Raw genomic sequence first — 15919 nt, forward strand, 5'->3', positions numbered from 1 at the left:
GTATTATATATGTTTTTAGTTACTAAATTGTTTCCTAGTGTTTTGAACAAATTTTTCAACTTTTGTGATATTGAGTTTGAAATTAACATATATCATATATTGTTATACATGTATTGTTACATTTGTTACTAATTGTGAAATGTAAGGTTATAAATATAACTATTATATATTTTACTAATTGATGTATATGTTACTAATCATGAATTATATTGTTATATATATGTTAGTAATATACTAATTGTAGATTGTATATGTGATAAGTCGTTTTTTCTCTCCATCAATTACATAATTGTTATATGTGTTATTAACAAACAATTACGAGTTTAATTTTTTTACACATTTATATATGATTCATAATTTTTTATAATAATAGTAGTAGTGTTTATCCATAAAAGGATAAATATCTCTTGTAATACATTTTGAATTTTGAATTGATGCAAGATTTTTTATAAAAAGTAATTGGAAAAATCATGGAACTGAATCGAACCATTCAAGAGCGGTTCAGTTCGGTTCTTATAGTTAAATTTGCAGCTAATGCACCAAAAATCGAATCATATGTTTTTATCAGTTCAATCACTTAAATGCACCAAAAATCAAACCGAACCGAATTTTTACACCCTAATTTTCCCAACACAAGACACAGACACAACTATTTTGAATTATTAGTCTTTCCTTTTCTAGCTACTATTAGAAAGTGACAATGTTATTACCTTGAAACTTCCCTAACTAATAAGGACAATATGTCACTAGTCACTTCTGTTAAAAGAATAAGTCACTACTCAATGCACTGCATTTATTTGTGCTCACATTTTCCTTAAAAACACTGCCCAACAATTAGAAAAGAGTAAAATGTATATTCTTATACTAAATTCTCATGCATGTAAGAAAGTAATATATGTCAAGTGAAATTTTGATGATTAATAATTAGTTTATGAGTGATATATGTCACTTGATTATAGATATATAGGAGAATTTAGTAGGAAGAAAAAAACTTAGATAAAGATATAACAACACATCATATTTGAAGATACGTATATTTATATTTGTCGGCGCTATCTTTTAGCAATAAATTTTAATTAAAATTCAATTTTTAATATGTTGTTAAAATTTGATTAATTGTATCTACATAAATATATTTTTCACACCAGTCTTTCTCTAATAGAAGAATAATATTTATTACTCTTTTCTTTCGGAGCTATTGGTGGCCCAGAGTCACGTGAGTAACTAATTTAATTTTTTGTAAGAAAAATGTAAAATGTTCAAATAACACTCCTCTAATAAGTAATAAAAGATAATTTATGTTCAAATAGAGGATGAGTTATTTTGTCAACTTGTATATAATTTATATACTCATATGTTATTAACTTATTATATGATGAATTATATGCAAATGTTGAATAAGGTAACAAATTACCAAATTTATATTCTATCTTATTTTTATCTCTATCTCTAGTCATATCCATTATTTGAGTATAATATATGTATTATTAGTATAAAAATTTATATATTGTATGTTAGTATATCATTCATCATTTATTTGTATTATTTATTTTAAAAGTCACTAATAATTTCATATGGATCATGGAGGGTACACTAACAATATAAAATAACTTTTACATTGTGTATGTAAATATTTTTACCTTCTTATTTTACCTGAAGCAGCGTACAAGCCATAAAGTCATATTATTCTTATTGTAAAAAATGAGTGAATAAAAGTGACAAAAATTAAATAACAACTGAAGCAAAAGGCATGTACTTATAAAATCAAATACATTTAATTGAAGAGTATAAAATATATCATCATACTAGTAGATAATTTATCTCCTTCTGTTAGTAAAAATATGACATGTGTACTATTTTATTTAGTTTTAGAAATATTTTTATAAAAAAATGATCAAATAGGACATATGTCATACTTTTACTGGCGGAATGAGGTAATTTATCTCCTTGTACTAGGAGATGTATCCACAAGGAATATAATGGTGCTTAAATTAAAAAGTTTTTTTTGCAAGTGAAGAAATAACTTATCTTCTTAGATTAGATGACATGTGGCTCCTTAAATCAATTAAATATTGACATATGACTTCTTAACTCAATTAAATATTGACACATGTCTCTTCTATTTTCTCCCCATCTTCTCACTTAAATGCTGCATATGTTATCATTAAGAGAGAAAAACTTGCATGAAAATATATACAACACGTCATATTTGAAGACAATTGTATTTTATGCTTTTTTGTGTTATCATTTATGACTAAATTTTAATTTGAACTAAATTTTAGTGTGGTGACAAAATTTTATTGGTCATCTCTATATATATATATATGTGTCCACTCAAATCTTTCTCTCATTAAGATAATAATAAATGGAGGAGCCACATGTCAATGTTTAACTGGTTCAAGGAGATAAATTATTTTCTCACACCATTAAATATTTTATTCTCCTATTGTTCTACAAAGTGTTGTTTTATGTGTCACTTGGTGTAGTTGACCAGAAAAATATTTAATTATAAAAAGTGACATATAAAATGATATGTTTTTTGGAATAACAAACGTATTTTCTTTAGCTATACCCAAATGGTGCCTTTGTAGAGATACTCGATGGAACTTACATATTTCTTTACGTTGTAGTATGATAAATAAATATAGTGCAATTTGTATGGTCATTCTAAAAATATACATAATGGATCAAATTCTCTTATCATATAGATAATGATGTTGCTTATAATAATATGATTTCATTTTAGTTTGCAATGATTTTATATTTGATAAAAATATTATGTGTGTTGATAATATATATCATAAGGATTCTTATAAGTTATCTAATATTGATAATATCATATGAATTTTAATGAGCAACAAAATATTAGTTTGAGATATCAATTTCAATATTTTTTTCTTAGTGTCATTAGTCATTCAAGTTTGAAAATTTCTTAGTCATATATTGTTTTATCAAGTTATTCGTCTTATCTTGACTATTGTGGTCTAACTGTTATATGCATATCATTTTCAACAATAAAACAATCAAACAAAATTACGTAGTAAGATAAAAAATGATTTTCTTGCATACTAAAAAAGATATAACTAATTTTTTTACATCTAATACAATAATGTATATTTTTTTTATATTTTCGTTCCTAATTTAATTTTAGTTATAAATAATAACTAAATATTATTCTCACACGAAAGTTTAGATCAAGATTTCTCACTTTATATAATTCATAACTACCTTTTATTCCTCATAGTCAGTGTACGGTTATATGAACATATTTATTATTCTGACATTAAGTTTTTATATATGTGAAACTGTTCACACTTGACTCAACTTGTATTTGTTATATTAATAAGATATTGGTTTAGTAATGTAAGACCTTGTTAGATTACAATGATGATTAAAATATAAAAAATTGATTCCTTGAAATAATATTTATTTGGAAGGGCATCCACGAATATAAAAAAAGATTAATTCTTTATCTAAAAGTAAATGAATATTATCGTTAGTATAAAAAAAACTTGTATTAGTCATACTATGGGCAGAAGTTAGCACACCATTCACGTTTTCTTTCTTCTCTAACCTCTATCCGTTGCTGTTGGTATTCCCAAAACGTAAAAAACGTTACGTGGTGCCGTCCCATGATTTTATGAACCCAGCTATCCTAATCTTTGTTGTCCGTGTAAGGAATATTATTAGTAGCGTCCGAGTCACGAGTGAATACATGAATATATTAGTATATAATGTTTTAAGTGGTAATTTACTAATTAAATGGCGTGTTATTTAATGTATATTAGTAAATTTATATATATTACAATAGATTTACCAATATAAATATTTTTATTCGTAATATATAATTAAATTGTTGAAATGATTTAAGATTACCTATAGTATAAATAATTATCAAATTTAATATTAGAATATTTTTTGTGTAATTTTTAAAAATATTAATTTTTATATACAAACTAATTTTGACTAGTATAATACATTATGATTTGACTATTTTTAAGAAGTTTAATTAAATAAATAGTATAGACATGGGATTAAGTCACTAATTTTCTATTTGAATGAAAAGGATAAGATACATTGCTTATAATTGTATTCCGAAGAACCAATTTTGCACTCAACCTTCTCTTCCTTATCTTTATTTAGCCTGTCTTTTTTTTGTAGGTAAATCGGAAAGAAAAAAAAACAGAAAAACTAAAGTATAAGAGAAAGATTTATATGCAAAATGAATAACACGCCCATGGAAGTGTCTCATATTCTAAAGTACTCTTGTAGACCCAAACTCATTTTAACCATATAATATGTTACCATATTGCCTTCTATGTATACATAATGTATTTGGACATCTCAACCTCATTTTAATTAGAGATGGCAAAACGACCTACCCGACCTGTTTTGCTCATGTCCACAAAATTTAAGTAGGTGCTGACATGTCCATATTATCTTGACGGACAAAAATTGCATACCCTACCTATTTTAAAATAGGTTAACAGACATGCGGACAACCCGTGAGCATTTATAAATTAAATAAGGTAGTTAAAGTTAATTAGTTTTAATTTGTTTTAATATTTTATATGAAATTGAACAATTATATCACAATATAATTTTTTTGAGACACTAAATCATATTATATCATAGAGAGTAAATTAATGTAACACTCATGAGTTTTAGCGAAAATACACAAACAATCCCTCACTTTTTACACATATACAAATCCCTAATTTTTTATATTTTTATTACATTGACCATATCTCCACGAAAAATAAGTGTAATCTTTTAAATAAAAAATATGATAAATGCAATTTAGTTAAACAAAATATGATATATTGTGGAGACAAGTCCAAATAATATATGAGTCAACACCTATTTATTATTTTTGGTTCATTGCGATATAGTATAAGAGCGGTTTAAACAATATTTCTTTAGAATTATTGATGCATTTTGTAACAACAAAAAAATAAAGATATATTGATTTGTATGTTATTTGGAATTGTCTCCACAATATACCATGTTTTGTTTAACTTAATTGCATTTATCATATTGTTTGTTTAAAATACTACACTTATTTTTCTCGTGGGATAGTAAGTGTAATGAAAATATAAAAATTAGGGGGTTTGTGTATGTGTAAAAAATGGGATGATTGATGTAATTTTACTAAAACTCAAGGGTGCCAATATAATTTACTCTATCATAAATTATTTAATTTTTTTCATATTTTTCTCTAAGAACATGTCCACTACCATCCTTATTGCCTAAAAGAAATGTCTACGGTATTGCGAACAAGGCAAAATAATTAAATAGATAAATTTAGATGTCCTGCCTGCAAAAATTTGTGTGCTTTGCAGGACGGAATGTGGACTTTGCATATTTTGTCATGTATAATAAGTAGTATATAATTAGAGAAAAAAATGTATGTACTAATAGTGTACAAGATTTATATATTATCATTGTATTATCCACCATTGATGTTTAATTATTCTTGACTTTTCTAAAAAATTAATCCAAATGAAGAGTAAATGATAGTGTACATGTGTATAAATCTTTACACTGTCATTGTACAGATTTTACACTCATATAAACATATGTGGTAATATTTTATAAATTTAACATATATATATATATATATATATATATATATATAATTTTACTTTTAAGTATTTTATAAGAATAAAGTTTATTTATCTCAATCAATAAAAATATGAAATGTGTATTGTTTCGTTTAATTTTTAGAAATAATTTTATAAAAAATAATTATGTAATACACATTTTATAATTTTAGTAGGTAAATAATATAATTTTATCTCTTTGTAAAATGAGATACTTTATGGTAATTTTTTATCCCATACCTACTTGTCACCTAACCCCACATAAAATATATGATATGTCTTTGATCGCCTCTCAAGAAAGAATAATAATAAGAAGAAGAAGATGAACGTGGATCTGGAATCTTTGGCAGAGGCCACATCTGGGGCCATAGGATCATTGCTCAGCACCACCATTCTTTACCCTCTCGATACTTGCAAGACCAAGTATCAAGCTGAAGCTCGTTCCCATGGTCTTCAAAAATACAAGTACTTACCTCTTTCTCTTTCACCCTTCTTTCAAAATTCATCACTTTTTGTTTTATATCTTTAATTCCCTTTAACTTTGTATTTCTGGGTTTGCTTTGTTCAAAGCTTGTTGTTTGGTCACGGCGCTTATATGCATGTTTCTGAAGCCCTTTTAAAAAAACGTTTTTTTAAACAATTTCGCTTAACCCCAATAAGTGGGTTGGCCTATAAAGTTCACTCATATATGCTCTTTTTGTTTTTGTCTTTTAGCAAAATGTTTATGTGAAAATGTAATGAAACCCAGCTTTTAGGAACTAGTTTCACAAAGATCATTTTATGCCTTAACCAACTGGCCTTAATCATGGTGGTATAAAAGTAGTTTCTTTTAGCAATTAAATATATAAAAAAATAAGAAAAATAGTTCCTTTTGAATTGAGTCTCAATAGTGAGGAGGATATGATGATGAACCATGTATAATTGCCTTGACTTTCTAGTGTCAATCATCTGCTTTGTAGCATTAGTACCCAAATTTTTATCATACCACCTTTCAAGCTTCACATTTTGTAGAATAATAAAAATTTCATTTTTTTGGCCTTTTCTATTTTGTGTGTTGGAGTTAGGGTAAATACCTTTCACACAATTGATTATGTCATAATTTATCAAAAATAACTTTTGCGAGTTTTGGTTGTCTGACTAGTCTTAATATTAGATTAAAACATTATAGATCTTAAGAAAATCTGAGTTGAAGGGTTCTATTAAGAAAATTAGAAGTTGAGAGACCAAATTTGATGAAAACTGCTAGGACCAATGAGTGTTTTAATTGTTTGAATGGTTGGTTTTATTTTGATGGCCGTCACAGTCTCACAGACAGTTTCTGTTTCTTGAAATGAATTGAACACGAGAACGGATTGTTCCACATTCAATTTTTATAAATGACAATTATTCGGCATGTGGTGCGCTGAATTACATCAAAAGGATCATTCTGTAGTTATCAGAATTTGCTAGGATGATTATGCAGGTTGATTGCATCAATTACTCCTTGGTGATTGTGTAACATAATTTGCTGCAGAACATATTGCTTGGGTATACATACTTAATTTCATTCTATTTGTTTTATGTTTTTTTCAGAAATCTCTCTGATGTGTTATGGGAGGCCGTATCAACCCGTCAGCTTCTTTCGCTTTACCAGGGCCTTGGAACAAAGAATCTTCAATCCTTCATCTCACAGTTTATCTACTTCTATGGCTACAGCTACTTTAAAAGACTGTATCTGGAAAAAAGTGGTAATAAGTCTATCGGAACCTCAGCAAATTTGATCATTGCTGCTGCTGCTGGGGCTTGCACAGCCATTGCGACTCAGGTGAGGCAAAGTTAACTATTCCAAGTTTTAAAAATGCATTTATACCTTTCATTTATGTTGTTTGGCTCTAGAGGTATGATACTAAAAATTGATTTTACTGGTACTCCTGTTTTGGATGGGGCAAAATCACGATTTCAGTCTTTTATCGTGTGATGTTATTTTGGACGATTCATATTTGGAATTCAGAACCAAAAGGAGAGGATCTAATGCCTCTCTGAAATAAAACATGTACATATCTTAAAAAAAACTATCAAGCTTCTAATACTTTATCAACTTTGTATTCAACCATTCACAATGCGAGGGTCAGCTAGCAAATTATCTGTATCTGTTATACTTATTGCCTATAACACTTTATTCTGCTTATATCATTTGTCATGTGGTGTATGAGAGACAAAGTATCTCATCAAACTTTGCAAGTTAATACAAGAGCATTTCATTGATTTGTAGCCCCTGGATACAGCCGCTTCAAGGATGCAGACAAGTGCCTTCGGAAAGTCTAAAGGGCTATTGAAAACCCTTACAGAAGGCAATTGGAGTAATGCATTTGATGGCCTCAGCATTTCCTTGCTGCTGACCACCAACCCTGCAATTCAGGTAAGTTATGGTGCAGTTTAGTAATATTCCATATAGAATGCTTGATGAGACCAACATGGCATAATTTGGAACTACCATCTGCTGCAGTATACTGTTTTTGATCAGCTGAAACATCGAGTGCTGACGAATAAACCAAACAAAGATGACAAACGAAAATCTCCAGTAGCCCTTTCTGCATTTATGGCCTTTCTTATCGGTGCTGTTTCAAAGAGCATTGCTACCGTTATAACATATCCCGCTATCAGGTTAATAATTGTTCCTTCCAACTTTTTCTGACATGTGAACTTAGTTTCTAGGACCTTTCTAAGTTCCTTTTCTGCATATAGGTGCAAGGTCATAATTCAAGCTGCAGACCAGGATGAATCAACCTCCGGAACAAAGGTCAAATCACAGAAAACATTGTCTTCAGTTCTCTACGGAATATGGAAAAGCGAGGGTATACTGGGATTTTTCAAAGGATTGCATGCTCAGATCCTAAAAACTGTCCTGAGTTCAGCATTGCTTTTAATGATCAAGGAAAAGATCTCTGCCACAACTTGGGTACTTATACTTGCAGTTAAAAAGTATCTTTTACTCCAAAGGGGTAAGATAAAAAATATATGAGTTAAAATATCAGTTATTGGAGGAAGAAGCTTCAATCCATTGTGGATAGTGGATTTTGTTGGAGTGCAATGTATGCATTTTAACATATACATCCAATTCTACAGAGCTGAGATGGTGTTGTTTTTGTTGCTTTTTTGTTTTCCTCTTCCCATGTTTTATTGATGTAGAACAACTAGTCCAAAAATTTAGAGAAAAAGACTAATAGAGCATAGCAAGGAAGATAGTGTTCTGAATAAATGTGTTGTTGGTTTTGATTTGTTATATTTATTCTTTTAAATAAACTCCTGGATTATTTTGTTGTTGTTGGTTCTTGTATATGTTGTGGAATTCCCTCATCAGAAGGGTTTTAGTTAAGACTTAAGAGTAGCTTATGAACTTTATGAATAAGCACCCTCTTTATCCTCGTGTACTCACCTCAGTTTAAGAGCAATAAAGTTTGAGTTGTTTTCTTAATTATGGCATGATATATTTCTTAGAATCTTATTTGGGACATGAGCTCGGTTGCTTGTTTTGTGACTCAAATGTCGTTAGTTCAAATCATATAAATTATCTATTCGCTTGTGATGATAATGTTGTACACGTCTTTTTTTTAAGAAGAAAATGCTTGTTGATATCGGTAAAATATATTTTAATAATTTATATGCTAAAAATAGTTTAGTCTCTATAACTATCATATGAGACATTTTTTATGCAAGTAAAAAATTGTTGGTATTACTTTTTGCATAAGATAATATTATATTATGATTTAAATGGTACATGTCGCTAAGCGTCTAAGTGTCTAACATTACAAAATAAATGTACAAAGATTTTACTATTTTTATGTTAATAGCAATTAATTAGTAATAGAAATAATACTCATTTAGTACATTTGAAAATGTATTAGTAGGTAATCACTATTATAACAGTGGTGGATCTTCAACAAAATCTTAGGAGGGACAATAATATTTAATTAAATAACAAAAATATAAAGAAACATACATGATGGATCAAAGATAAAACTTTCAACTATTTTTTTCAATATACATTACTATGTTGTCTATAAGAAATTCATCTTCTATCTTACTGCGTAATTTTGTTTAGTTGGTCATACCCAAAATGATATTTATGTAGTGGTTGAATCATAATAAATAAAATAATACGAATAACTTGACAATATAATATATGACTTATGATAGAAAATATTTTTAAATATTAATAGCCAACACCAAGAATAAAAAGTTGACATTCACATCTCAAATTAATATTCGTTTTTATTAAAACTCATAGAATATAATTTTTGGACAATATATATATATATATATACTCAATATTAAATTACTTATTCTTAGGATATATATTATCAATACATACATAACCCCTTTCATCAAACATAAAATTATTATGAACTCAAACAAAGTCATATTATTATAAGCAATATCAACGTGTAACAGAATTTGATCTATTATATATAATTTTAGAAGGACCACACAAGTTGTATTACATTTATTTATGAAGCTAAAAATTAAAGAAATATGTGATTTTCAACTTGTATCTTCATAAAGACGTCATTTAGGTGTAGGTAAAGGGAATATATATGTTCCAAAAAGTGTATCACTCTATGTGTCACATTTTATAATTTAAAAGTTTAATAATTAAGTATTTTTATGGCTAAAAACAGTAACTAACACATAAAGCGATACACTTTGTGAGACAACATATATATTTCCGTAGGAAAACAAAAGATAAATAGATTTTTTTTAAATCCCGGGGGCAGCTGCCCCCACCTGTCCCTTCCATCCTCCGCCACTACTATTATGCATAACTTTTTCTCACAAATTAATTATTTTCCCCTAAATGTATGATTCTCCTTTTGTGCTTATAAAATATAGTGCAAATACAATTCATTTTTTAAGAAGAAAATGCTTTGTTGATAGAGGTAAAATACACTTTAATTATATGCTGAAAATAAATTAGTCTCTAGCTATCAAGTGAGAAATTTTTTATTGAAAAATATTTAAACTTATACTTCTTGAGAAAAAAATGTCATGAGAGTTATACATTGCTCCAGTATCATTTATCATTCATATATAATTATTATTGACTCTTTATAAAAGTAATCCAAATGAATGATGAGTAATATTCTATCTTTAATAGAAATAATAGTCTACAAAAGAAAAATAAATGTTTACTAAAAATATGTTTAAATGTTATATAAAACTCCAATTCTAAATTTGATTGTTTTTAATTATAATAAGGAAAAATTAAAACTCAAATAATTTAAACTTTGATATTAAAATTTACTAGGAAAAGTATCGCAAAACTTTAATGTGATAAAAAATACACTAATTTATAAAGTAATAGTAAATGTTAAATAATATAGATAAATTAATGCAAATATTGATTAGGGTGAAACCGTATAGTTTTTTAATTTAAATTAAACAACTACATAAGAGAAAGCGAATGAATTATATTAAAGTTTTGTTACCAAAAGTGAGATCATAAGATTTATATTTTTGTTCAGTCGATTGCTCACCCACTAAGATTGATATGAAGTTACTCACTTACATTCTTATGTCAGATATGAATGTTAGTGTTTGTAATAAGAAAGAAAAGAATTGCAGAAGGAATTTGCAGAGGGAACGAAATTGAAATCAGAAGATGAGGAATTCGGGTGTTGAGAGAGAGAATTGTTTTAGAAGTGATTCAATGAATATTCAATGTATTAGGAGTGTATGATACATCAATCATTGCAAGTAATATACATCTTTCCTAAAACAACTTCAACCAACTTAACTACTTTCTATAATTGGAAACTCTTCTAACCACTATACCTAACTCTCTTTGATTACAACAATTAACATGCCCTCTTAATCAAGAGAGTTTGTGATTCATGACAGTAAATTTTACATAGCAAAAACAGCTTTACATAGTAAAAACAGAGTTGTTTTAGAACTTTAATACATTCATCATATCTCTTAACCTCTTGAACCTATCAACCTTGAGAGGTTTTGTTAAGATATCAGCCTTCTGAATCTCTGTTGAGCAATGGATCATCTTCACTCTACCCTTACCAACTTGATCTCTTAGGAAATGAAATCTGGTTTCAATGTGTTTGCTTCTTCCATGGCTAACAAGATTCTTTGCCAAGCTTATTGCTGACTTATTATTCACCCTGAGTTCAAAATTCTCAAACTCTCCATACTCTAGCTCTGTCATTAGATGTATCAGCCATAAGCCTTGGCAAGTTGCATTACATGCTGAGAAATATTCAGCTTCACAAGTTGATAAAGCCACTACATCTTGCTTCCTTGAGCTCCAAGATATAGGTGCACCGAAAATGGTGAACAAGTAGCCTGAGGTGCTCCTTCTGTCCTCTTTGTCTCCACACCAATCTGAGTCTGAGTATCCTATAAAATCTTACTCACAGTTCTGCCTTTGGTTTGGAAAGAGCACACCATAGCACAAAGTTCCTTTGAGATATCTCAGGATTCTTTTTGCTGCAATCATGTGAGCTTGAGTGGGCTTGGCCATATATTTGCTTATTACTCCCACTGCATATGTTATCTCTGGCCTGCTATGACAGATGAACCTGAGGCACCCCACTATTTGTCTATACAGTGTTGTATCTGCATCATTTTCCAGGCTGGCTTCATTCATCTTCATGTTTGCTTCAACTGGTGTTGAAGCCGGCTTACAATTCTGCATTTGAAATCTCTCTAGCACATCATTTGTGTACTTCCTCTGATGCATCATTTTTCCCTTCTCTATTTTGAGGAATTCTATCCCAATGAAATAAGCTAATTCCCCAAGATCTGTCATCTCAAACTCAGATTTGATCTTTCCTTTTAATGTTAGAATTTCACATTCACTGCTTCCTGTGATGACCAAGTCATCCACATAGAGACAAACCAGAATTAAATCTCCTGTGCTTGTTAGATTCACATACACACCATGTTCTACTTTGCACTTAGTGAAGCCAATGGATGATAGGAATGAGTCAATTCTTTTGTTCCAAGCTCTTGGAGCTTGTTTCAAGCCATATAGTGCATTCTTTAGTCTTAGTACTTTGTTTTCCCCTGCTGTTGTTGACTCAAAACTAGGGGGTGTGTTATATACACTTCTTCTTCAAGAGGTCCATTTAGGAAGGCACTCTTGACATCCAATTGCCACAATTTCCAGCCATTCCAACTAGCAAGTGCAACAATCAATCTGACTGTTTCGAATCTGGCCACTGGTGAAAATACTTCATCATAGTCATACCCTTCTTTTTGCATGAATCCTTTGGCCGCAAGTCTTGCCTTATGCTTGGAAATACTTCCATCAGGTCTCAGCTTGACCTTGTACACCCATTTGACTACTATAGGCCTCTTATCACTTGGTAGTTCAGCTTCTTCCCAAGTATCATTTTTATTGATTGCTTTGAGTTCTTCCTTCATTGCTTCAAGCCTTACATCCTCCTTGAGTGCTTCTTTGAAAGTGATAGGTTCAATTTCACCTAAGAGAGCTAAGTGAATTAAGTCACCCTCATCAGTGATTACATCATCTGCAAGTCACACTCACTTAGCCTTAGTGGTAGATGCCTTGTCCTTGTAGGTCTTGTTTCAGCAGTTCTGTTTTCTTGATGCCTCATTCTTGGAACAGGGTTCAAATCTTCTGAATTATCACAATTCTCTTGCATAGGAATCACAACTACTAATTTGTTGTTTTCAGGGTTCACAAATGAATCCTTCCATAAGCTCATCTCATCAAAATACACATCTCTGCTGAATACTACCTGATATGTTGTAGGATTTAGGAGTCTATATGATCCTCTTGGGTTGTAGCCAACAAAAATCATCAATTCACTCTTGTCATCTAGTTTCCTCCTCAACTGATCTGGGATGTGCCTATAGCATACTGAACCAAACACTCTTAGGTGCTTCACTGATTGCCTTTTTCCTGTCCAAACCTCCTCAGGAATCTGATTCTCAAGGGCTTGAGTTGGGCATCTGTTCAGTACATATGTTGCTGTAATCACAGCTTCACCCCACAGATTGTGAGGTAAGCCTTTACATTTCAGCATGCACCTTACCATGTTCATTATGGTCCTGTTCCTCCTTTCAGCCACTCCATTGTGTTGTGGAGTGTATGGAGCAGTGACTTCATGAATGATGCCATGTCCTTCACACCAATCTTCTAGTTCTCTTGATTGAATTCTCATCCCCCATCCTCCTGAGAATTCTTAAGAGTTTTCCAGATTGCCTTTCTACTAAAGCCTTGAACTTCTTCAGCTTTTCAAATACTTCATTCTTTGTTTTGATTAGGTAGGTCCACATCTTCCTGCTAAACTCATCAACAAAAGAGACAAAGTATTTGTTTCCTCCAAGAGAGGGCACTTCAAAAGGACCACATACATCATAATATACAACATTTAGTAATTCAACAGCTCTAGTTTGGTTGTGATTACTGAATGGTGTTCTTGCTTGTTTGCTAGTTAGGCAATTATCACATGTTGAGTTTTGAGTTCTGATTTCAGGAAGACCAATAACCATATCCTTAGTGCTTAGCATTCTAAGATCTCTATAGTTGAGGTGACCATACCTTTGGTGCCAAAGCCATGTCTCATTTGAAGCAGTTTCTGCCTTCAAGCATTGTGACTCTGCAATTCCTAATTTGATTTGGAATGTTCTGTTATTTGAGAGTGGAGCTTGTAGGATTCTTTTCTTCATTTTGTCATAGACACTCATCACTCCATCATTCAGCTTCATGCTGAATCCTTTTTCATGTAGTTGGCCAAGGCTAATTAGGTTGGTCTTCATTTCAGGCACAAATAGCACATCTGTTATGTATGCTTTGCTCCCAGATTTCATCTTGAGAGGTATGTCACCAGAGCCTTCAGTGATCACTACCCTGTTGTCTGCAAACTTCACTTTGTTTCTCTTGCTTGAGTCAAAATTCACTAACCATTCTTTATGCCCATTCATATGGTTAGAGCAACCAGAGTCAAGATACCAAGTGTCATTTCTTTGAGATTTACATTCTGTTGTCATTTCTTTGAGATTTACATTCTGTTGTCATCATGAGTTGCACAACTTCTTCTTCAAAGTCTTCATTCTCTTCTTTAACAAGGTTTGCTTCTGAGTCTTGCTTTCTTTGTTGTTGATTCTTGGTAGGTGCTAGGCATTCAGTTGAGTAGTGTCCAAACTTGTCACAATTGAAACACTTGACTTTCTTCTTATCAACTTTTCTCCTCATCCTTTTGACTTGCTTTTGTCCAAACCTCCTACTGAATTGTTCTGGTTGATCTGAATTATTGACATAATTCTTCCTCCCTTTCATATAAGAGTATCTTCCTTGAGTTCTACTTGAATTCTTTGCACAAAATCCTCCTTTCTTTGCTGTCTGCATTTGGAGAACTTGGTGTGAGAATCTATCTGTGATCCTCTCATTGAGTTCTCTCATTGAGTCTTTGTTCATGAGCTTCAAGTGACCCTTGAAGCTCTTCAATCTTCATATTTTCAACCCTTCCAGATTCCTCAATGGCCACCACCACATAATCAAACTTAGGGGACACTGTTCTGAGAATTTTCTCAACTATGGTTGCATCTGTCATCTTTTCACCACAAGCCTTCATGGAGTTTGTGTGTGTGATCAACCTTGTGAAGAATTCTGCTACTTTTTCACCTTCCTCCATCTGCATGAGTTCATATTGCCTTCTCATGGTTTGTAGACGAATTTTCTTCAGCCGTGCAGCACCAGCATAGTGCTTTTCTATCACATCCCAAGCTTCTTTAGCTGTTGCAGATCCTGCAATCATTTCGAAGTGTGCATTGTCCACTGCTTGGTGAAGAAGGCAAATTGCTTTGTAGTCCCGTTTCTTGTTTTGCTTGTGTGTGTTCCTCTGTGCTTCTGTTGCTTCTTCCTCTAGAATTGGTAGCCCTTCTTCTACTATATCTGCCACATCTTGGTATCCAAGTATTGCTCTCATTTGTATGCACCACCTAGTCTAATTCTTGCCATCTAGTACAGGTAGTGTTGTGGCAAAATGTCCAGTTGATTGTGCCACTTTGCAGCGGAAAGATTGGTGATCTTCTTGCTAGCTCTTGATGCCAATTGTTAGTATTTGTAATAAGAAAGAAAAGAATTGCAGAAGGAATTTGCAAAGGGAAAGAAATTGAAATCAGAAGATGAGGAATTCGGGTGTTGAGAGAGAGAATTGTTTTAGAAGTGATTCAATGAATATTCAATGTATTAGGAGTGTATGATACATCAATCATTGCAAGTAATATACATCTTTCCTAAAACAACTTCAACCAACTTAACTACTTTCTATAATTGGAAACTCTTCTAACCACTA

The 15919-nt window shown here is 30.9% G+C and overlaps 1 protein-coding gene across 2 annotated transcripts; it reads left to right on the forward strand.

The window, feature by feature from the left end:
* Positions 1-5848: 5848 nt before the first annotated feature.
* LOC109340237 (peroxisomal adenine nucleotide carrier 1-like) lies at positions 5849-9053 on the forward strand. Of its 2 annotated transcripts, XM_019577867.1 has the most exons (6): positions 5849-6068; positions 7176-7407; positions 7855-8001; positions 8089-8246; positions 8328-8638; positions 8695-9053. In XM_019577867.1, exons 1-5 carry the CDS (start codon positions 5926-5928, stop codon positions 8602-8604), a joined length of 957 nt encoding a protein of 318 aa, XP_019433412.1. In that variant the 5' UTR covers positions 5849-5925; the 3' UTR covers positions 8605-8638; positions 8695-9053. The 2 variants fall into 2 exon arrangements, with proteins under 2 accessions (XP_019433412.1, XP_019433411.1); XM_019577866.1 differs by having other exon boundaries at positions 8328-9053.
* Positions 9054-15919: the final 6866 nt, after the last annotated feature.

The sequence above is a fragment of the Lupinus angustifolius genome, unplaced genomic scaffold, assembly GCF_001865875.1.
Source record: "Lupinus angustifolius cultivar Tanjil unplaced genomic scaffold, LupAngTanjil_v1.0 Scaffold_150_42, whole genome shotgun sequence".
Lineage (NCBI taxonomy): Eukaryota > Viridiplantae > Streptophyta > Magnoliopsida > Fabales > Fabaceae > Lupinus > Lupinus angustifolius.

Bases quoted from the DNA above. Each gene is read 5' to 3' on its own strand.
- LOC109340237 (XM_019577866.1), top strand. From the start codon at position 5,926: ATGAACGTGGATCTGGAATCTTTGGCAGAGGCCACATCTGGGGCCATA. The intron at 7,408-7,854 runs GTGAGGCAAAGT...ATTGATTTGTAG, and splicing joins GCACAGCCATTGCGACTCAG to CCCCTGGATACAGCCGCTTC. The intron at 8,247-8,327 runs GTTAATAATTGT...TTCTGCATATAG, and splicing joins ATAACATATCCCGCTATCAG to GTGCAAGGTCATAATTCAAG.